Here is a 22,341-nt window from a genome sequence, read left to right as displayed (position 1 = left end):
TTTATGTTTTTGTAAGCAGTTATACATATAAAAAAATTATATTTTTACTGTGCTCTTTTACTATGATATCAACAAATATTTTATATTACTATTTTCAAAAATATCATGCTAAATTTTATTTCGAAAAACCGAAGAGGAACTCGGGAACCCGGAAGTATGACCCGGTTGCTGACCAAAACATTTGCTTTCAGCAGAAGCGGAGGTTGACAGTGAAGCAGCAAGGCAGACTTAACCGGGATAAGTTAAACTTTCTTGCGAACTAACTACATAGCCTTGAAACAATAATAAGGGACACGATTTAACATCCATTTCTAGTTACGTGTTTGTAGCTGCACTTGCTAGTGGCTGTCAGTTCATTCGGATGTTGCAAATCTGTTGGTTTTTAGATTATCTGGAGCCCTGGTTGCTCTCAGGTTTGCCTGAACATTTAAGGAATATTAATTGACCTGTAAATATCCTATGTGAGCTGTGATATTGAAGGGAATTATTTCCCAGCTGCTGGTTCAGATGCCTTGCCTGGAAAAGTCAAAGGAGAAAAGGACAAATAGGTAAACCCCCCACGCCCCCCAAAAAACAAAAAAACCCTGATTTACAAGATTACGATGTAAACTGTGTGTATTTACATAGACACTAAGAGTCTATTTTATTTTATTTTTTAAATAAAGTTACATATCAGTGTTTTAGCTTTTGTAGAAGATAATCCAGAAAATCAAATTAAGATAATGTTTCATAATTTTCTTCTCAATCATTCAGACCAAAACTAGACTGGACGTTTGTCCAGAGGTTCTGCAGCATCCAGAGGGTTCTGTTCCCATCATGGTCCAGTCAAAGTGTGCTAATGTTCGGAACGCTGCTGGGTGTCTCTCTGACAGGTAGTTATGAACCCATTTGAGCAACCACAGACAGAAAGAGGAAATGAATTGCTGAAATCACACTAGTCATGTAATAGCAGAAACTTCTTGATGAACTCTTGTTCCTTTTGTGTCTGACTGCAAAAATATGCGTCCTGTTGCTGACCTTTACCTTGGGTTGAGCTGCTTTACGACTCCCTATCTGACTTGTCTTTCAGTATTGCAATGTGCTAACATCTTTTTTCTACCACCAGAGCAGCTGATCATTTACCAGGTGGGCATCCTCCCCAGTCACTTCTACAACGTGCTGGCAGACAAAGATTATTCCGGCTTCAGGAGTCTGATGGGAACAGCAATGGTGCTCATTTTGCTCAACTCCACGGTAAATTGATGTAGTAGTGATTGCCGGTTTTGTCCCCTTATCTCTCATTCCTGTGACCACATGAGAATAAAGTCACACTGATTGATTTTCCCATTAAAACCTGGAATTTGGCCCTTTGTCACCTGATCCCCTATCTTTTAAACCACCAATGGTTTGATCATTGTCTTTCAGCAGATGTTTGTTTCATGTAAATCATGTTATTGATATAAGTTAATCAGTTATATCTGTTTGTTTAAATCTTGACATATAATTCCACTTGTATTACTGAAACAAATTATTTTGTCCTTTCTCATCATACATGCTTAATTCTCTATTTTGTTAATTTATTTGTGCATTTTGTCATACAGTCATCTAGCTGTCTGTCTGAGACACCATTGTTACGGCATCAGTGGGCCCTGCCCTCTTTTTCCTTGCAGGGTTCTGCAGTCAGGCCCTGCAGGTGTTGGGTGTTCCTCTGATTGGCGTCCTGCAGCTTTAAAGCTGCTAGGCGTACAGCAGAGGGAAGGCTTTTCCCTTCCCTCTCCTCAGATCCCCACTTGGTTTGGTTTGTATCTTTTGGTTGAGTTTTGTTAGGTTTTGCATTTGCTCATTTCTGGTTATTTATAGGTTTTGCTCTAATCTATTTTGGTTTCTTATTTCAGGCATTTCTTTTTTCTTCAGGGTTATTTCTTTCATATAACTTAATAAATTCTACTTTCATTTACACATTAAATCCTTGTGTGGTCTCCATTAATGTTGCCCCATCAAACGAGCCTGGTGGACGTAACACCATATTACTTTATGGTTTGCTATAAAATTGTGTGATTGTTTCATCTTTGTGAGGTCACCCTGACATGTATTTTTTTATACGTACACTTTTACACTCTTATTTGATTCCCAGCCTAACTGCAGTGTAGTGTCGCAATACTTTTATAGATTTAAACTTGCTATTTATTCATTTATTTTTTGCTTTTCAGCTTAAAAGTCTTGACCAATACATTTGCAATCAAATGTATCTCAGCTGGAGGACGACCCTGACTGAGAGCCTCCATTCGTCCTACTTCCAGGGCAGAGTTTATTACATACTAAATGTACTCCAAGAGGACATTGATAACCCGTAAGCATAGGGGTTTTCTTTTTTTCTCCTTTCCATTTCTACTACCCAAATAATTAAAATATGCATGCACAAATAAAATGTTCAGTTTTACTGTGCACAACAGTCTTGAACTGTAAATCTCAATTTCTAAATCTTTTGGCTATTAAAACTGAGTCAATTTATCTGTTTCTCTTTTGCACCTGTGTATCTCGCAGAGACCAGCGGATCAGTCAGGATGTGGAGAGGTTCTGTAAGCAGATGAGCACCATGGCCAGTCGCTTGATTGTCTCACCGTTCACAATTTCTTACTACACCTACCAATGCTTCCGCAGGTCCGTGTGCAGGAAGACGTCGCATTACTGCTACAGTATACATGTCCAACTATGAAGCTAAGATGTTGTAAACTAACATGATAGGTGCAGTTGCACTGCAGTAAAAGATGGCTGGTTTTAATTGTATGAATAATTTAAAAAAAAAACGAAAGAGAGCAGCAGAATGAGGTTGGAGAAGCTGAAATAAACGATAAACTTTTATCCAGGGTGTTAAGCCCCCCAAGGTCTAGGGGTCCAGGGGCGGTAACATAAAATGTGTCCAGAATAACAAGTGGAATGTAAAATGATAAAAGGTTTCACTAAACACCATGTATCCCAATTAATGCAAAACAAACGGGATTAACAAACTCAAGAATGTCAAGTGCAAATTAAAGTTACAAAATGTCCAAACGAGTCAACTCAAAGTAAACTCAAAATAACTCAAAAGGGAGGGGAAAAAGAACACGCAAAGGGAATGCTAAGGCTAAACACCAAGCCTCCCAAACACAAGCTTCTAGCTTGTGAAATTAAACTAGAGCAAAGTCAAAACTGCTCAACTGAACAAACAAGACCAAGTTAGTTCAAAAACTGTCCAAAGCAGTTGCAAACACCAAACAGGGGCGGCAGTTTCACAAAACCTCTTCCAACTAAAGGCCCCACTGGGGGGAATGGATTCAGGAGCCTTTAATATGGTGCAGGTGAGCGTCAACAACGTTTGATTGGCTTGCCAATCCTCTGCTGGTCCAATGGTGTAGCTGCTCTCCTGCAGCCTTCAGGCAGCCAATCAGGAAGGTGTACTCTCACCTGCATAACAAAAAGGAAGCCTGCACAGCCTCAAGAGGCCAGGGGCCGTAACACAGGGAGACATTTTTTTTTTTCACATCACATCCATCTCTGAAAATATGTCTGAACTCTATTGGTCTTGCCAAACAATGTAACAGATTCTTAATTGCATTTATGTTTCACAAAACGCCTAAAAATAAATTCCCTTTGTTTTTCAGCACCGGATGGATTGGTCCTGTGAGTATCTTTGGATATTTTGTTGTTGGAACTATTGCCAATAAAATCCTCATGGGGCCCATTGTGTCCACTCTGTTTGAGCAAGAGAAACTGGAGGGAGACTTCAGGTAACTTTCACACAAAGTGCTGTGCACACAGTGGTTCGAGCTCCTGACACACACAAGGCTTTCCCCAGTGTTTGATGTAAAGGAAGTTTCTGTGGACTTTGGCGCGGTGCCTTTTTCTTTCTAAATAACGCAGGATATGCGTCGGCTCGCAGTTTATATTTGATCTTTTTTTTTTAATCATATGTTAAAACCATTAACAATCTGTGCTATAAATGCTTCCTATTAATGCCTATGCTGAAATAAATGTGCTGATTTGTTTTCCAGATTTAAACACATGCAAATTCGTGTCAATGCAGAGTCCGCCGCCTTTTTCAGGTGAGTCCAAAATAATAATAATTTGTATCACATACGCACACAAAGCAATCAAACTCTCTATTCACTCACAGCGTCTTCATATACTGTCAGTTTCTTAGATGGTGACTCTTTTTATTTACTCAGATTTGATCTTTCAGCTTCAAGATTACGTCGGCCTTTTACGTCGTCAAACAAATACAGAAATTTGTTTGGGGATTAAAAACTAGAGTTTCACCTTAAATCAAGTCTTTAATAAATAGTTTTAGATATTTAAATCTGTGTTTCTGTGCTGAAAGACGACCAGGTATGAAACTGCATAAAAAGATCGGTCTGTGTTTCATTTTCAGAGCTGGTAAAGTGGAGCACATGAGAACTGACCGAAGGCTGCAGGCCCTGCTGCAGACCCAGAAGAGCCTCATCAACAAGGAGCTCTGGCTTTATAGTAGGAACATCAACTATTAGCACATTTCGCCTCTGGAGCATTTCAAACTTCTTCGCTTCAACTGTAACTCTTCTTGCCACAGTTGGAGTAAACACCTTTGACTACCTCGGGGGGTTCCTCAGCTACATTATAATCGCCATTCCCATCTTCACTGGTGTTTACGATGGTCTCACTCCAGGTGAACTCAGCGCACTCATCAGTAAGGTGGGCCTGTTGTTTTAAATGCTCATGCAGAGCTCTTTTCTTTTATTTCAACCTGTTATCAGCTCCTTCATGAGGAAGCAGCTGCAGAAATCAAATCTTTTGTTCCTAGTTTGTCCACTAGATGGCAGAAAAACTCTTTTCTTTCAGTCTAAGAGCCAATGCCAATATTTAGCATTTATTTCATTGCAACACATCTAATTGTCTAAGGATTTGACTTTGTGCTGCATTTTTTTCTTCTATTTAGTCAGCAAAGGTGTGATTTTTCTTTCCCTGCCTCTCCTCTTTCTCTTTCCCCTATTTTATATGCAGAACGCCTTTGTGTGCATCTACTTGATAAACGGCTTCACGCAGTTAATAGACCTGTCAACTACTCTGTCAGATGTGGCGGGATACACCCACAGGTATGACGCTGCATGTCTAACGACAGCAGGTCTTTCGTCGGTGGGATTTGGCCTCCCGCCTCTGAAGCTCTGTGTTGTTGTGGTCAGGATTGGGGAGCTGAGGGAGGCGATGGATGACATCCTTCACAAGCAGTGCGATTATGACCCCGCATCCGGGGAAAGCTACGACTTTGACAGGTCAGAGGGAGCGGTTTCACACAAACACAATGAAAGTGGGGAGCAAACCGAAGACAGCCTGCATTCGATTTTAATATAATCTCCCCCAATCCAGTGACTTTAATGTCCATGCGGGCCCTGTGGATACGGCCTTCATCCTGGACCACCTTTCGTACAAATCTCCGTACTCGGATCAGCTCCTGGTGGAGGACCTGAGTCTAAAAATCAGCCAGGGGACTCACCTGCTGGTGGTGGGGAACACAGGCACAGGGAAGACGTCCCTGCTGAGGGTCCTCAACCGTCTCTGGGAGGCACACAGCGGTGAGACGGCAGGAAGACCGCGACTGTTGTTGAACCATTAGGGTATCACAAATAACTCCGGACACAAGTGCTTGTTGTGTACCTGCTCTACGTAAATGTGATGATGCATCACTTTCAGTTGAATCAGTTACCAGCAGAGCACAGATGAATGTTTAAATAGTAACCTAAATGTATTGTTGAATACATTAGCACAAACATAAACGGACTGACAGCTCAATGTGGCACTTATATAAAACAGCGTTACAGGCTGCTGATGCAATCATTTTTTCAGGGGTTTTTTTTTCTGCGCCTTTAGGTTTTGTCCAGATGACCACATGTTTTGGTCCCAGAGGGACCCTCTTCCTACCTCAGAAACCCTACATGACCGACGGCACTCTGCGTGAGCAGGTGACGCTTTGTTTATGAATTCAAATAACAAATATACTCTTATGTGTGTGTGGGTGTGACTTGTCTTTTATTGGAGTTTTTCTTTCCTCAAACAGGTGATTTACCCGCTGAAGGATATTTACCCTGCATCAGGTATCACATATTATAATCAAACAGTTAACTATAAGACAATACAAAAACTGGTGGAAAACAAATGTTGTTTAGGAATTCAATTAAGTGATCTTTATTTATATACTGTATATTGCCATCTCATAATATGCCATCTCATGTACTCTACACAAGAATAGGGAACAAAATAATTAGTATAAAGGATTAAGAGTTTACTATAAAGCACATTTCTGGGATTGTTTCCATTTCATCAAATGCTTTCTGTCTTAGTGCTACTTCATGGTTTCTGTATTATTGTGACTAACATGAGATGATAATATTTATTAAGCCTCGTTTTCAGGGTCAGTAGATGATGATAGAATTATTCAATTCCTGGAACTAGCAGGAGTGGTGAGTAAAAGTCGTGCAGTAATAAAACGTTTCTTAGATCCTGGGGACTTTGTTTATAGACTGGTAATAAACCCCGTTTCCAATGCGTTCTGCAGTCAAACCTCTTGAAACGAACCGGTGGTCTGGATGAGAAAGTGGACTGGAACTGGTATGACCAGCAAAATAAAGTAAAAGCTATGAAAATAACAAAAATAAAAATAATCCTTTCTAATATATATTTTTTGTATTCCTGCAGGTATGATGTTCTGTCTCCAGGTGAAATGCAGCGCCTCTCCTTTGCGCGACTCTTCTACCTGCAGCCAAAATATGCAGGTGAGTTCCTCTGCAGCTCAGGTGTGGCCAGCTGCTTTTGTCTAAACCCTTTATTCTGACAATGACATACAGTGCCATTTAGAGATAAGGAAACTTTTTTTTATTTATTTTTCTTAATCCACTAGTTTTAGACGAAGCCACCAGTGCTTTAACAGAGGAAGCAGAGGCTCAGCTGTACCGGACCTGTAAACAGCTGGGCATGACTTTGATCAGTCTGGGACACCGTAGCAGCCTTGAAAAGGTAAGCTGAATAATCATCAGGTGTACTGCAAACCTATCATTTCTTTATGCTTTGCTTCAAAACAGCCAGACCGTCTAATAATCTTTGAAGTGGCATAGGCAATTGAGTTTTTCTTTGGACCTTTGCTGCTTTTTCCATCATTTACTTTTGTCCAGCCCATTTATCCGAACACAACAGAATGTTGCTTCATTGGAGTCAAAGTCCAATGCAAACATTAAACGGCATCAAGAAAGCAAGGAAGCAGAACCAAGACCTCTCTGAGGGCAGCTAGGACAATATGGCCTCTTTAAAGTAAAAGTCAAAGAAACAGGTTAATTTTCAACACAATTTAATCAGCAGCTTAACAGGATATGTTGGTGAAAATAATGATTGCTTCATCAGGCCTTTGTGCCTTGAAATCTTTTTTGCTTTGCTCTCAATTTTGGTGCCCGCTTCGTTAACACGTCATACCGATCTTCCAGTACCACGACATGCAACTGAAGCTATGTGGAGAAGGCCGATGGGAGTTAATCAAGTTAAAAGCAACCAGTGGGACCCTCAGCCTCAGACAAGAAGCCACGTGAACCCGCTGACCTGCAGGAAACCTCAAGGTTTCTTAATAACTTATCATTCAAATCCTCTTAAACATGTTTCAATCAGTCCATGTGAGCAGTCTTGAACAACTGTTTGATTATTTTCTTATCTAAAGCAATCAAGGAATGCAGTGTTTTACTAAAAAAAGACTTGAGATTCAGAAACTGGACCCAAAAAAATGTTTTATTGTGTTAAAAATCTTATAGAAAAACACTTCTTAAGTGCATTAAAGTTATTTTTGCAATGATGTTATTCATAGCCACATCTGACGGTTTCACAGTCTTAAAATGAAGACATGTGGGTTGTTAAAAAAGATTTATATGTACAATAAAATGAAACATTTGGTCATTAAAATAATTTTTTCTTTAAAGGCACATGTGTGGTTAATGGGAATGTGCAAGTTATCCATCACAGCCTCCTTTACATTTCATCGATTTCGGGAAAGTGAACTCCCATGGCTCTTATTTACTCAAGACCTTCTCGTGGCCTTCGATGATCTCCTGGACCGCTGCCGGATCGTCCAGCGTGCTCAGGTCCCCCAAACCTTCCAGATCGCAGTCCACAACTTTGCGCAGCACGCGCCGCATGATCTTCCCCGAGCGCGTTTTAGGCAACCGTTTAGCAAACTGCGTCACAGATATGATAAGGATAAAATCTGATAAATGGGCTTCATCTGAACAAACTGCGTCACAGATATGATAAGGATAAAGAAACAGAGTGAAGCCTGTTTTAAATGGAAGCTTGTAATTTGGACCCAGCCAGAGAGATGATTTACCTGAATGAAGTCAGGACAGGCATACTTTGCGATCTTTTCAGACACCATGTTGTTCAGCTGCTTGGACAGATCCACCTCCTGCACGTCTACGCCCTTCTTCAGGACCACAAAGGCGTAAACTCCTAGCAAATCAGAATAGACGGGTATTTATATCCGTTTGTTCACTGCAAAAAAAAAACAACTCAGTTTGCATTGAGAGAAATCAAAAGTTTTAAATTTATACTCTGCAATTTAAAAATTTGATCCGACAGTTGAAGAATGTATTCTTGGTAATCTAAGACTTCCTGTTTGTCTGGTGCATGAATATCATTTGACAAAAAGACCTTCAAAATGGGAAATACAGGAGAACGTGCCATTTAAGAAATCTTTGGATTATAAAATTTTAATATTGCTGAATAACCCATATATTTTATTAACTTTCACTAAGTGAGACACATTGTATAGATTAATTACGCACAGACTTATGTTGGAAAGAATTTATTTCTGTTGGTTATCGTTTTCCACTTACAGCTAAAGAAAACATATTCAAAATTAAAACAGCGCAATTTTTAAAAACAGAAATGTGGGCTCAGCGAAAAGTAGTCTTAAGTCTGATAAACGGGCTCAATCTGAACGAATATTCTAACTTGCTGAATATGACGTGAACATGTGGAGGACACGTTAGTACTTGCCTTGACCCTTGATGTTATGAGAGTATCCAATGACTGCAGACTCAGCCACTGCACTACACTGATTCTGTCACAGACATAAAATGCAAACCTCCTTTTATATTCAGTGATTTAATAAAGCGTTTCGGAATAAAAGACATGGCTCAAAAAAATCTATGCTAACTAGGTTTGTTTTTTTCCTCTGTTTAGCAAACAAACTACCGTGACTTTGTTTTTGCTAATGCTAATCAGTGTCATTTTCTTGGGATGTTTACAGTAAATCTAAGTTAACTGGCTTCTGTTACATGTTGCCTAAATAATGTTGGTGTGCTTGAGTATATTTAAGGTGAACTGACCACTACGTCCTCTATCTCTGCTGTCCCGATCCTGTGGCCGCTGACGTTGATGACGTCATCCAGACGCCCTGTGATCTGGTAGTAGCCCTCCTGAGAACGATAGGCTCCGTCACCGGTGAAGAAGTACCCTATGGTTTGTTACAAATAGGGTTTTTATTTTCCATTTTTGATGTGAAGAATGAAAAAAAAAAGGCTGAAAATATGAGGTTGTTTGTTTCTGAACACAGTACCCGGATAAGGATGGAAGTAGGTCTCTAGGAATCTCTGGTGGTTGTTGTGGATGGTTCTTGCCATGCCGGGCCACGGCTGAGCCATACACAGAGCTCCAGATGTGTTGTTGGAAGTCAGTAACTTTCCCTGCAATAACAAAAGACGACAAATCTGTTTACGCAAAAGCAAAACGCTGAAGTGAGTTGGAAAGACGGAGGAAAAAGTTGTACTCTTAACAAATGTAACTGCAAATAATGTAAAAATCAGAGTTCACGGAGAGGTTGGGCTGCTAGTAACGCAACAGTAAGCACTGAGTGCTGAAGTTTTTTTTTTTTTTTTTTTTTTCGTTTCCGCCGCGCAAGAGGAAGAAAGGTCAGCTGAAACGCGTCACTCCAACTGTCTGCACAATCTGTGGGCTGCAGGTGGCATATCAGTGTGACTGACGGCTGAGAGCAGGGTGGGTATCAAAAGTGACACAGCTGGTGGTGACTGTTTTATAATCCTTAATCTGACCTTCTCCCCGAGGCTGCTCCCACAGCCGTGCGGCATTCGCGGGGTGGGGGTAGGACACACACAGACGCACACGCTGCTAAGCGGTTCACCTCAGTGTCCATGAGCACCGGCTTGATGCCAAAGAAGGGCCTCATGGCCATCCCAGGGACGATCTCTGCGTCTGGTTCTGACGGCTTTGGGGCGATGCAGATGCCACCTGTTTCTGAGGTCAAAACAAAAAGCAAATGATAAAGTAATTTCATCGAAACCTTGTCATAGTGTAACAACTGACATCAAAATAAAAAACAAGTTTTATTCACTTTTTATTTCCAAACCTAAAGAAAATGACACGAAAGTTTGACGGTGCATTTTTATACATAAGCCGGGTTTTTGGGAGGTATTTTGATCTTTTGCAAACTTTTTCATTTAGATTTCATTTTTGTTTAATGAATAGTGACATTGTAGACTCAATAGTGTGTTTTGCACGCTTGATGTTGAATTTAAATTATTTCGTCATTGGATAAACACCAGATCACTTGTATATTAACACCATTGATTTGAAAGGTATGCTTCCTTTTTACTTGCACAAAGATAACACACTTAGATAAGTCAAACTAACTACAGCATTATAACCCAATCATACAACCTAATTTTTGTCAGTTGTAGCAAAGGTACTTTAAATACTACAATAATTATTAGATTTATGGGGTTCCTCTGGGTTTAATGTTCGGGCCACTGTTATTTTTATCATTTAAAATGTTCTCTAATGTCTAATGATTTAATGTTTGGGCCACTTTTAATTGAGTTATTTTCACTCTAAATCAAATCATCATTTAAATACTATTCTTTCTTTAAACATTGGATCCATAAAACCTTAACAAGCATTCACCCAATATTTTATATTTTAACTAGTTTAGCAATGTTAGATTGCTAAACTATTTAAGCAATCTAATCTGTCAGACAAATTAACAATCACAGCTAATGTGTGATGAAACTATCCATCCATCCATCCATTTTCTTGCACCCTTTTTCCCTCAGTGGGGTCGGGAGGGGTGCTGGTGCCCATCTCCAGCCAACGTTTCGGGCGAGAGGCGGGGTACACCCTGGACAGGTCGCCAGTCTGTCGCAGGGCAACACAGAGACACGAGACACACAGGACACACAACCATGCACACACACTCTCACACCTAGGGGCAATTTGGAGAGGCCAATTAACCTGACAGTCATGTTTTTGGACTGTGGGAGGAAACCGGAGTACCCGGAGAAAACCCACGCAACGCACAGGGAGAACATGCAAACTCCATGCAGAAAGACCCCAGGCCGGGAATCGAACCCAGAACCTTCTTGCTGCAAGGCAACAGCTCTACCAACTGCGCCACTGTGCAGCCGTGATGAAACTAGTGCAGTACTTTATATTTTGGTGTTCACATGTAAAATGTTAACAAAAGCTAAGTCTGATCTATTTATCTCTCTTTTTTATTTATCACATTTGTGCCGTTCCGCGAACACTTTTACATGACATCTTTATCACTACAGTTAATTACACTAAAAATACAAATTGAGAGTAGGCTGTGTATGCCGAATGTCACACGGGAATAAAGGCAAAACAAGGAACGGATGGAGCTGAGTAATGTTTTGTGACTCCCGGCATAAGGCTTTCTCATGACTCCAGATGCAGATTGTGGTATTAGCATCATACTAAGTAAATTAAATGCAATTAGAGCCTCCCAGGCCTCATGGGCTCTGGTAATCCACCTACTGGTGGCACCAGTGGTAGCGACAGCAGAGGGGGCTGCTCTAAAGTAGGACACAACAGATGATGCCACAATGGCATTAGACTTGTGCGTTGTTCTCGTTGACTGTAACTCTGAGACTTGTGCTCAAAACTGTCTCCCAGGAGTAAATTCATGTTTCACTACCTTTCTGGTGGTGACTGTTTTATAATCCTTTAAATGCCGACTATAAATAAATCTTTTTTTGTTTGTTTAAAGCTTGGAAACGAACAGAGACCCCCTCGACTGACTTCCACCTAAAACGATTTGCTGTTTGAGACGTCCGTGCCCTTTCACCCTCTCACCTCCCCTGCCCTTGGTGATCCGACACTCGACTCGGATGCCAGCAGAGGATAAAAATCTAATTTTTCTCTACTAAACAGGCTACTTGCTGCCTGATCAACCAAATGTCATTTATGAATAATGCCACTTAGCCATAATTGAAAACATTAGTTCGGAAAAAAAATACCATAACAACATAATCCTTTTTGCAGAAGTAGGGTATTTGGGTCATATCTGTGTCTCTGATTCTTAAGCTCATGATGCTCTAATGTTTCATTATCATCAGTGGTAATAGGTTTTCTACCATTTGCATGTTAATTACCACGGGTGTGCGCCATTTGCTTATATTACTCGATCTGATTAGGGTGAAACACATAGTGTCAGATGGGTTCAGCAAAGTTTACTTTATTAGCAAAATCCGATGATTTACAGCATGCTGACATCATAAGCTAATGTTGTGGAAGCATGGAGGCTGTTTTCTTGCGACATTAAAGTTGAAAACATATTCTAGAAGGTTTTCTTGTGTCAGACCAAGTGGAATCCCTGTAGTGTGTTTACGTCACTTCCTTTTTACAGTACTATGAAACAGAACTTACTCCCTTACAGATTTCTTGTTTTTTTATATATTCTTCCTAATTCATGGTTTAGCAGTGATTAACCACACTTTGAGTTACATTTCCTCAGCTACACCCAGACCCAATGATTGCTAGGCCTAGGAAAATAAGAAAGCACTTGTCTGACAGCATGAGGTGGGATCAAAAAGCAACACATCATGCCCTGATCTGAAGAAATTTAAGGACAGGTGAAAAAAAAAAAAATGTCAGTCTTCATTTGTTGACTCCAGCGAGTCACAGCAACAACACAAATGGAGACAACGTGGAATAGCGGTGAACCTTCCCAGCCGTGTGTAGCCTCCAAGTTATTCCGAGAACGCAAAGAAAGACTCATCCAGAACGTCACAAAACAAGCTCAGAATAAAAGAAACTGCCCTGCAGGCCTCACTTGCCTCAGGAAAAGTAAGTGTTCATGAATGAACAATAGAAAGAGGACAAAAGCCAAAACCATTGCTGACCCAAACAAGGCGCAGAAGAAGTTTAGAAGAACACATTTGCACAGCTGATTGCTATAACAGCCTTTGTGTTTACATGCACACACGTTATGTAACAGTCCCCGTTTGGCGAACAAAGCTGACGGCTTTTCCCTTTAAGATGGACTGCTTCTGTGCAGACGTGGCCTCTTTTGAGGAGGAGTTTGTGAGGCTAGCTTCTCCTCCAATGAGGAAGATGGTACTATTAGACTCCCAGGATCTGACATTAACACATTTATAGATTCCTCTGACATTTACCTGACAAGACACTGTACAAATAACAGCACACAAGTAGCAGACTGAAGTCAAGCTTAAAAATATACCACATGGTCCACTTATTTGAGTGTTGACACCTGATGATCCCGACACAGCAAATAAAACTCTTCTCTGCTCAAATGTAAAAAAATAAAAATCTTTGTTTTTTCTGTTTTATTAATGAAATGATAATGTAGTTTTGTGAAATAGGATCCGACTCAGGTCTCTGTTTTTCTGAGATGACAGATCAGCCATCATGGCTGCTAATGAGATGAAGATGATTATGTCAAAATAGCCTCAAACGCTTATTGACGATGTTTTAATTGTAGGTCAAACAAGCTGTGTGATATGAGTTTTTTTTTTTTTTTTGCTTTAAAGTTGGGTAACTTTCTACAAAATTTTAGATTACAGGATCTGTATCTTACCGGTTTGCCACCAGGTGTCCACTACAGGACAGCGTCCTTCCCCGACCACCCTGTTGTACCACTCCCACGCTTCTGTGTTGATCGGCTCACCCACTGCAGACACAAACACCATCAGTTACGTATTATGTCATTATACGTCGTTATTAGCGCGGAGCCATTTTAATCTCATGTATTTGTAGATTTCCTCTGGATGTACAAAACAACTGCTTTGCTGATAAGTTAGACTTGAGGGCAAATAATAATCGGTTCATAGGTTTTTAATAATTACAGGCTGATGATTAACAGTTACAGGGTACTTAAGGAGAGCAAAAAATCCAAAATGAAGCCAAAAAGCTTTTATCCACAACCCATAGTGACTCCAAGTTAGTAATAATATAAATATAACTGTATGGCTGATGCTAGAAAACTGGTAATGTGCAGTAGAAACAGCGTGACCTTCCTAAGAAATGTGAACGTGAACCTGCGTTCCCTGCAGTTGTTTCGCGTTTGCCGTCATGCAGTCTTGTCCAGTGCAACTCTGTGAAAAACACCTACAGTTTTTTTTTTTACACATAAACACAGAAAACTGGGACAAAGGTGAAAGTCGTTCAGGTCGAGGCTTCGTTTCTTTCTCGGCTCTCTGCCAACCCCAGTTTGGTTTTCAGTAAACCTCAAGCCTGCATCAGCCTCTGTTTGTTCTTTCAGGGCAATTTGCAGCCTGACTGGTGAGGAAAGAAGGACATCATGTGATTTTCCACTCTGTGCTTGACAGCAGTCATCTTGCTAAAAGTGCTGTAATAAATACATGTTCACTTTTTTGTTATTATTAGCAGAGCAGTTGAATACAAACAAAACAAATCCTGTTTACATTGCAGAAGCTGAGAATCCGTGATGTTCCATAAATTAAAGACATTTACTAAAGAGCAGGCAGATTAAAAAAAAAAAGACTTGCTACAAGTCCAACCTAAAAAAGATGAAAGCTGGACAAAAAAAACCAAAAGTCTTTTCCCGCTTCGGAGCAAAGTGTTTCACGTACCAGAGCCGAGTGTGGTGAGGGAAGAGCGGTCGTACTTCTTCACCCACTGGTCTCCGTATCTGATCAGGAGGCGGATGGCGGTGGGAGCTCCGTAAAACTGGTTGATCCTCAGCCTCTCCACCATGTCCCAGTACCTCCCTGTGAACCAGACCTTTACATGTTATAGGATACAAATAATTCCACCAGCAGTGTCCTTCTTGCACTTTATTTATTTTAAAATTACACACTTTTCTAACTTGGATGTGTGAGTGCAAAATATTACCCTTGTAGCTACTTGAATGGTAGCTTCAATAATTAAGCAACACAATGAGGTATTTGATATGTTTATTAGAGTATAGTAACATTTCACTCAGGATTAACTTTTTGACTTGGTGGTGGTGTGTCCCAAACCGAACGCATTTTTTAAAAGCAGTTTCTGAAATCTGGAACTCCGGTTTGTAAAATCATGCTACAGTTTTAGTTCTTTGTTTTACATTTTAGACCCATTTTAAAGTCGCAGGACCAGTTTAACAGTAGTGAGATGTGCTTTCAGTCAGTAAGTCAAAAACCAAAATACTGGTGGTTTAAATGTTAAAATCAAGGTGAGGTGTGGTCAAACACAGAAAAAAAACATAATTTCTACTAATTTGATTTACTAAGATGATATTTTTTCTTCAATTGATTAAATTCAGGACATTTAAATATCAAGTATTAACCGTTAACCTGTTTTAGTAGCAGTTTTGTTATATACACACCTCACAGTTGTGGATCAATGCAGTACTAAGATAGCATCTGGGCCATCTCACTGCTTTCACTGCATCTGGTCAAACATAGATCACCTTTATTTGAAAATATAAAACTGTTGGTCTTTTTAAATAAAAAGTGCAGCATATTAGATTAAAAGCATATGATTTGGGAACTTTGTATATTTATTTTGTTTGTAAAGCCTCCAAAAATAGCCACACATATACACAAATACAGTTTAACCTGAATTTAAAGTTGTTTGCATTTTTATTCATATTTAAGTGAGTGTGAAAGTCAATAGCTAGAATACTAATGGGTAAAACTAAGATTTGAGTAAGAGAATTATAGGTTAATCATGTCAAATTAATAAATCAAGGTGAAAACAACTAAGTTTATTAAGTTGTGTTCAACTTTTGTTCTTTAGAAAAGAAAAATAGGGAACAAAACTGGAAAAACAAACGTTTGCCAACTTCATTTCCTTTTTTCCAAAGCTAGCCAGATCTGGAAAGTGATCAATAGGCTAGAATAGAAACAACCTTTTATTGTCCCACAAAGGGGAAATTCAAAGAGGATCTCATAGTTTTCCCAAACTTTTCAAGGCTGTGCAGAAACTCTGTACCAATTTTAAACTTAAAACATTATTTTAGAATTCAAAACCTGGGTCGGGATACACCGGAGTGCTCTCAAACAGAACGGTGGTCCCTCCATTGGCCAGGGGCCCGTACACCGTGTAACTGTGTCCAGTAATCCAGCCTATATCTGCCACACAGCCGAACACGTCCCCATCGTGGTAGCCGAAGACGTACTGGACACGAACCGGAGGGAGAAGACAAGTTAAACGTTATGTCGTAGAGACGGATCAGCAGTTTGTGTTTGTGGGATCGCTGCTCACCCTGTGTGTGAGAGCGGCATACAGCAGGTATCCAGCCTGCGTGTGGACCAGGCCTTTGGGCTTCCCCGTGCTGCCAGATGTGTACAACAGGAACAGGACGTCCTCGCTGTCCATGGCAGCCGGCTCACACACCACGTCCTCCTTCAGCATCTCCTGAGCAGAGAACAGTGAGGTCGCGACGGGGTCAGGAACGTGACCTTATCGCAACAGTTCAGGAGGCAGCGCCTGGTTTCATCACATCAAAGTGAGCAGATGGGAGTTTGCTCAGCTGTTCCACGTTCGATTTTTTTTTTTTTTCAGACAATTCCCCGAAAGCCTTTTCTAAAACACGACACCTTACTTTATGAACATCGTATCCTGAAAACACACAGTCAGCCAGTCAGGCTCTGACCTCCTCCAAGGCGATGTCCCTGTCCGCCATCTCGACTCTTTTTTCAGTTCTCATGGCCACAAACACCTGCCGGACAGTCGGACAGCTCTGGACGGCTGCGTCCACCGTCCTCTTGAGCTCTGTGATCTTCCCGCCCCGGACGCCCTGGTTCACGGTGATGACGGTGCTGGACTGAGCTACAGACAACGCAGGGAAGGAGAAGTAAAGAAACAACTGCACAAAAATAACAATTCAGTTAACAAACTAGCGTAATGTGATGAATGTCACCTCTGCTATCTAAACTGAGCTTTAGCACATCTCACACAACCCTTTTAAAACCCAGCCTGAGATGCCTGCTCCCCACCTGGCTGGGGTTTCTGGAACAACTGAGACAAATTGATGGGGTTGGAGATGATGCCCTGCTGTTGCGCCTCTTTTAGACGAGTTAACAAGTAAGTGTGAAGTGGGAGGTTGCTTCATTGTCAGCTGCAGCGCCTCTCTCACTCTGCTGGTTTCGCTGCGTCTACTTTATTGACGGAAGCACACATCATTACAGGGCTTGGCCAGCTCAAGTGGGTCATTGTGAATAACCAGAGGGGACTTTAAAAGGGGCCCGTCTCTGCAGCCATACCATAAAAATCCTAAAAAAAAAGGCTTTTGTTAAGACTTTTCTTTTATATCCTATCCAAACATTCCAAGTACTAATTTGCTGATTTTTATCTTTCAGCTGGGTTTTTATATAAAATTCTGCAGTTCTTCATATTTTTTAGGAAAATAATGAATGTGTGCCTTTAACACAAGAAGTTAAATAAATGGCTTATGTTGCATTTTTTGTAAAAATGAGTCCACGTGGAAGACTGTTTTTAGTTTATCTGGGCATAACTTTAACAACTGACCATGTCCACAGTGTCGCAGGCATGTATTCCTACATTCCTTTATAATCTGCATGTAGAAATGTTATAATCTAAACTGCTTTACACGATATGGAATTACAAAATAAGTTTGATCATGGCTAACTACAACCCCACATCATAGATGTAGTCGGAGAGTAAAAAAAGACAAATTGACTTTGTAGGTGTGAATTCAAATATTTGCAAAACGTTTCAGATTTTTCCCTAGTAAAAATGTTGAATGACTTAAAATTTTCCTATATTTCAGTCATTCATTTAAGCAAAACAACGTACTATTATTTTTTACACATTGTAATGTTTGACTTTGGACTTCATATTGTTATTTAAAACTTCTAAAATATTGCTTTTAACACTTATAAGGTTTGATCATTAATGAAACAAGAAAAGGCCGTAAGAAATCAAGGCATTTTTATAGAGTTCTAACATTCATTCACATTTATAGATGCACCTTCCTCTCATTTTTCATGGTGCAATGTCCCTCTGTTAGAGATAATAAAAGACTCCGTTTGAGCAGCAAGATGATCCCAACTCTGTTATGACAGTGAAGTACTCATGACTACAGGAAGCTAAAACAAAACTCAGTTGATTATAGACAACCCTGAGATCAGCTGTTTGTTGTGTAAGGTAGATCTAACCCGGCACAACCTGCACAGCTCACCGTCTCTTATGCGCTCTGCCAGGGCTTCTGAACTGAAGCCTGCAAACACCACATTGTGAGCAGCACCGATCCGGGCACAGGCCAGCATGGACGCCACAGCCAGAGGGCAGGTGGGCATGTAGATGGTGACGCAGTCCCCCTTCTTTACGCCGTGCCGCCTCAACAGGTTCCCCAAGCGGCAAGTCATTTCCAGTAGCTCCCTTACAAAGATAAAGGTGAGTCACACATTTATTTTATTTTAACCGAAAAGAAAAGATCGTGACCTTGTATGATTCCAACATCCTCACCTGTATGTGTACCTGACCTCTGACCCCCGCTCATCCCTCTCCCAGATCAGGGCCACCCTCTCTGGACAGGTGTGCACATGGCGGTCCAAGCAGTTCACTGTACATGACGTGCACAACGTAAACAAAGCAGCGTTAAACCACGTGATGCGTTCAGGGCGCACATTGTTATCAGTTTGTCATCTTGTGTAAAACTGTAAAACAAGGGGTCGACACGCTTTCGACGTGTCTCGCTTTCAGCTAAAACGTGAACATAATCTCACCGGAGACGTTCAGCTTTCCGCCCTCGAACCACTTAATCCTCCCTTGGCTCAGATCGCAGTCCTGCACAGCGTCGAAAGGTCGGATCCAGTTCAGCCTCTGGCGGGCCACGGCGGCCCAGAAGTTCTCGCTGTGGGAGACCGAGTAGTCGTGCAGAGCGTCGCGGCCAGAAACGCCCTCGAAGCCCGCAGACTCCGGCATGAAGGCCGCCGAGTTCCAGCTGCTCCTGCCGCGGCGCAAAACATGAAGAAAAGATGCCGAGACGCCACGTCTGATGGAGGCAGCCACATACTTCGTAGTGCATCTGCAGGGAAGCCACATAGTGTTGCCTGAAATCAGTCCGAGCTGTGCAAAGAAAGCGTGCAAATCATTTCCGCAAAAGGAGAAAAGTTTTATGATGAAAGGTTGGAAATGTTGCGCTCGCTGTTTTTGCGCTGGAAATCTTGGAAAGTCCTGAGAGGAAGGGCTTGATGAGTTAAAGGGCGGTCACTAAGAGGAAAAAAAAAGAAAAAGAAGAAAAAAAAAACAATCTGCCGACACTTTGTTCCTTCGAAGAAAAATACTAAATTGTATGCAAAATGCAATGAATGTTGTGCTCCTTTCACATTAAATCACTGGTCGAATTAATATCAAAACATTTCAAAGATGATCAGAACTAATATCCATGTAACAACTTGCATGTAAAGCGTGTGTCAGTGTTTGAGCAATAAAGGTGTGGCCATAACTTGTAAGACAGCCTCTCAGTGAAGTTTATTGGCTGTAAAAAAGACTCATTGCATGAAGAGGACAGGTTGTTCATATCAGACAAGCAGCTGTGTTATGGGCTAAACACATACAGGCAAGGGCGTAGGAAGTTTATCATTGGGGCGGGGGACACATATGGGAACCCTGACAGATCTGTAAATAGATAGAGCAATAATGTCAAATAATAGTGTCATCAACACGTTACTCTAATCGGACCCCTTGTAACGCATAATCTAACGCGTTACTATCCAATAATCAGATTAAAATTAGGTATCCAAGTTACTGTGTGTTGCTATATTTGTATTTTTTTTAGTAAACACATATTGTTTCTTTCTTCTTTTTCCTAGAGGATTTACGTTTCATGTGTAAAACCAGCGACACAAACGTAAACGATGGAGGGGAAAAGAGATGTACATTTTCTAGCTGATGGATTTTTCAGAGTACGTTATTTCTTCAAAGTAACTATGCCATCCCTGGTAATAAACGAACTAAATAATTTTTATATTTTCACACCCTGAAACTCCACCTGACTCTCCTATGTCTTCCCTGATCTGCTCTTCTTATAATAAAATAGTTTAGTTTATTTAAAAATTAAAACCAGTTAATGCTCAATAAACTAATTGAAGACCACACCAGAGTTTCCTCGGTCTCTTCACCTTTCTTCAAGCTAGCTTCACTATTCTAGCACTGCCATTCTCCTGAATATCTAATGTAATACATGTTAAGTCATAGAGTATGACCAGGTGTTGTGTAGCCATTGCTCACACTGACATTACACTAAGTAACAAGAAAAAAAGGCTAATTTTGCTTCCGTTTCATTTCCTTGTGATGAAATAAAACATTGTTGCTAAGTTTTTAGACAAAGTTAGCAGTAAAATATTAGACGTGTGACTATTCCAGAATTAAAACGACTTAAAAAAAAAAGTTTTGGTTCTATTTATGAAAGTAAACTGACAACAAGATGTTATAAACAAGCGATATTCATGGCAATATTCCCGACAAACCGTTTACCTCATTCAAACTTAGTTTCTAACTCCCGCTGCCTCCTAAACTCTCTGAGCCTTTCAGAGGAGGGAGGGGGAGCAGGAAGCGCTGTGCTGAAGGGGCTGTGGTGCGCCTTCAAAATAAAAGCACGAGAGCGGAAAATTTAAAAATAAAATATTTTTTGCAACTGCGGTGAAATTGTTGAGGGGGGGGGGGGGGATGGAGGAGGACAGGTGCGCCTGCCTCCAATATTGGGGAACACGTCCCCCCCGCAACTCCCTCAGTTCCTGCGCCTATGCATACAGGTCTCAGCCAGCAGTATTTCTGAAATGGGGGTTAGTAACTCAATTACTGCACTGGGAAAGGAGGTAGTACTTTTCAAAATGTGTCTTGAGGAGGGTTGTAAAAAAAAAATTATGTTTGGCATGTATTGCATGGACTTCTGTAAACAGAAAATGTATTGTTTTGTTGACAAAAAATCAAAAAAGCGTTTCAATCCAGAACATGTTGAAGGGATGTGTGACTCATTAGCAACATGGTAAAACAACAGTTCCCCTGGTCCTTCATGCCCTGTCCACTCTGAGACTAGATTAGGTGCATCTGCACAGACATTTTGTCATTTAGGTTTTGCGTCCAATGGACTGAACTTATATAGCACTTTTCCAGTCATTTTGACCACTCAAAGCACTACACTAGAGTCACATTCACACACATTTATACACCAATACGCAGCTTGGTGTTAAGTGCCTTGCCCAGGGAGGCATTGACATGTGGCAGGAGGAAGCTGGAATTGAACCTACAACCTTCTAATTGCAAGACATCTACTTAACCCACACAGCCACAGTCACCAATGGCAAAAGGCTGGTCTCATGTTTCTGTGTGTACATGTGAGTCATCTGTTTTGAACCAATGATCCACATCTCTCTGCTTGCTGTGTTACAGCACCATCACTTGGCCAGAGTACTTTCTGTGACGATGCGTCCCATTGTACGAACGCACATTTTTTATTAATCGTTTACCAGAATTTCCCATGTTTGTCTCCAGCCTAGATGTTTACCTATTGCTACATAACTGTGTGAACTAAATGGGTCCTCAACTGGCATCTGCTTATCTTGATGGTATGCAGAGGAGATAATGCAGTCATCTGAATGACGTGGGCTGAAATATTTAAAACCTGCAGGACTTTGGACTCTGAAGACTAGGGTTGGAGGGAGCAGTCTTTATGGAAAAAGCAGCTGAAATTGAATCAGTAATTCCACTCTTCAAATCTTCCACCTGCATTTTTTTTTTCCAATCTACCACAATTATCTGATGCTCTAAATCTGCTTTTCTCAGTGTCTGAGCCAAATGAATGTGAGAGTAAGATTGTTTGACTGGCATTCATGCCTGAGATCAGCGTTTCACATGTAAAGTCATCCCTCTTTGGCAACTTTCAGCTGCATTATCAAGAGACTATCGCTTGTTTTGGTTCTTTGACACTTTTTTTTTTCTTTTCTTTAACAAATTTCACAACTTCATAACTGAATATAACTATTGTGAGCTGCAACTTCAAAAACAATTGCAAAACAAAATGTGAAGACATCCTAATGGATGTCATTTAGAACCAAATAGAGATTTGTGGGG

The 22,341-nt window shown here is 40.7% G+C and overlaps 2 protein-coding genes across 4 annotated transcripts; one reads left to right on the top strand and one right to left on the bottom strand.

Annotated features, from left to right (window-relative positions):
• Positions 1 to 156: 156 nt before the first annotated feature.
• Positions 157 to 7,945, top strand: abcd4 (ATP-binding cassette, sub-family D (ALD), member 4). Of its 2 annotated transcripts, none has more exons than XM_008397863.2 (19): positions 157 to 548; positions 754 to 872; positions 1,106 to 1,233; positions 2,190 to 2,329; positions 2,524 to 2,640; positions 3,621 to 3,746; positions 4,011 to 4,061; positions 4,388 to 4,482; positions 4,565 to 4,686; positions 4,996 to 5,087; positions 5,175 to 5,264; positions 5,359 to 5,564; positions 5,860 to 5,951; positions 6,047 to 6,083; positions 6,400 to 6,449; positions 6,545 to 6,597; positions 6,685 to 6,761; positions 6,887 to 7,002; positions 7,464 to 7,945. In XM_008397863.2, exons 1-19 carry the CDS (start codon positions 508 to 510, stop codon positions 7,563 to 7,565), a joined length of 1,854 nt encoding a protein of 617 aa, XP_008396085.1. In that variant the 5' UTR covers positions 157 to 507; the 3' UTR covers positions 7,566 to 7,945. The 2 variants fall into 2 exon arrangements, with proteins under 2 accessions (XP_008396085.1, XP_008396084.1); XM_008397862.2 differs by having other exon boundaries at positions 6,388 to 6,449.
• acss1 (acyl-CoA synthetase short chain family member 1) lies at positions 7,741 to 19,659 on the bottom strand. Of its 2 annotated transcripts, XM_008397860.2 has the most exons (14): positions 18,993 to 19,311; positions 18,733 to 18,829; positions 18,446 to 18,645; positions 16,898 to 17,073; positions 16,507 to 16,659; positions 16,272 to 16,419; positions 14,892 to 15,029; positions 13,877 to 13,969; positions 10,166 to 10,278; positions 9,584 to 9,710; positions 9,354 to 9,481; positions 9,022 to 9,085; positions 8,351 to 8,472; positions 7,741 to 8,201 (listed from the first exon to the last, which is right to left on the bottom strand). In XM_008397860.2, the coding sequence occupies exons 1-14, from the start codon at positions 19,309 to 19,311 to the stop codon at positions 8,037 to 8,039; spliced, it is 2,043 nt and encodes a 680-aa protein (XP_008396082.1). In that variant the 3' UTR covers positions 7,741 to 8,036. The 2 variants fall into 2 exon arrangements, with proteins under 2 accessions (XP_008396082.1, XP_008396083.1); XM_008397861.2 differs by lacking the exons at positions 7,741 to 8,201; positions 9,022 to 9,085 and having other exon boundaries at positions 8,357 to 8,472; positions 18,993 to 19,659.
• Between the last annotated feature and the right edge of the window lie 2,682 nt (positions 19,660 to 22,341).

Source organism: Poecilia reticulata, linkage group LG21 (genome assembly GCF_000633615.1).
Source record: "Poecilia reticulata strain Guanapo linkage group LG21, Guppy_female_1.0+MT, whole genome shotgun sequence".
Classification (NCBI taxonomy): Eukaryota; Metazoa; Chordata; class Actinopteri; order Cyprinodontiformes; family Poeciliidae; genus Poecilia; species Poecilia reticulata.
Note: the sequence above shows the minus strand (reverse complement) of the source record. Positions and strands in the feature narration are given on the sequence as shown.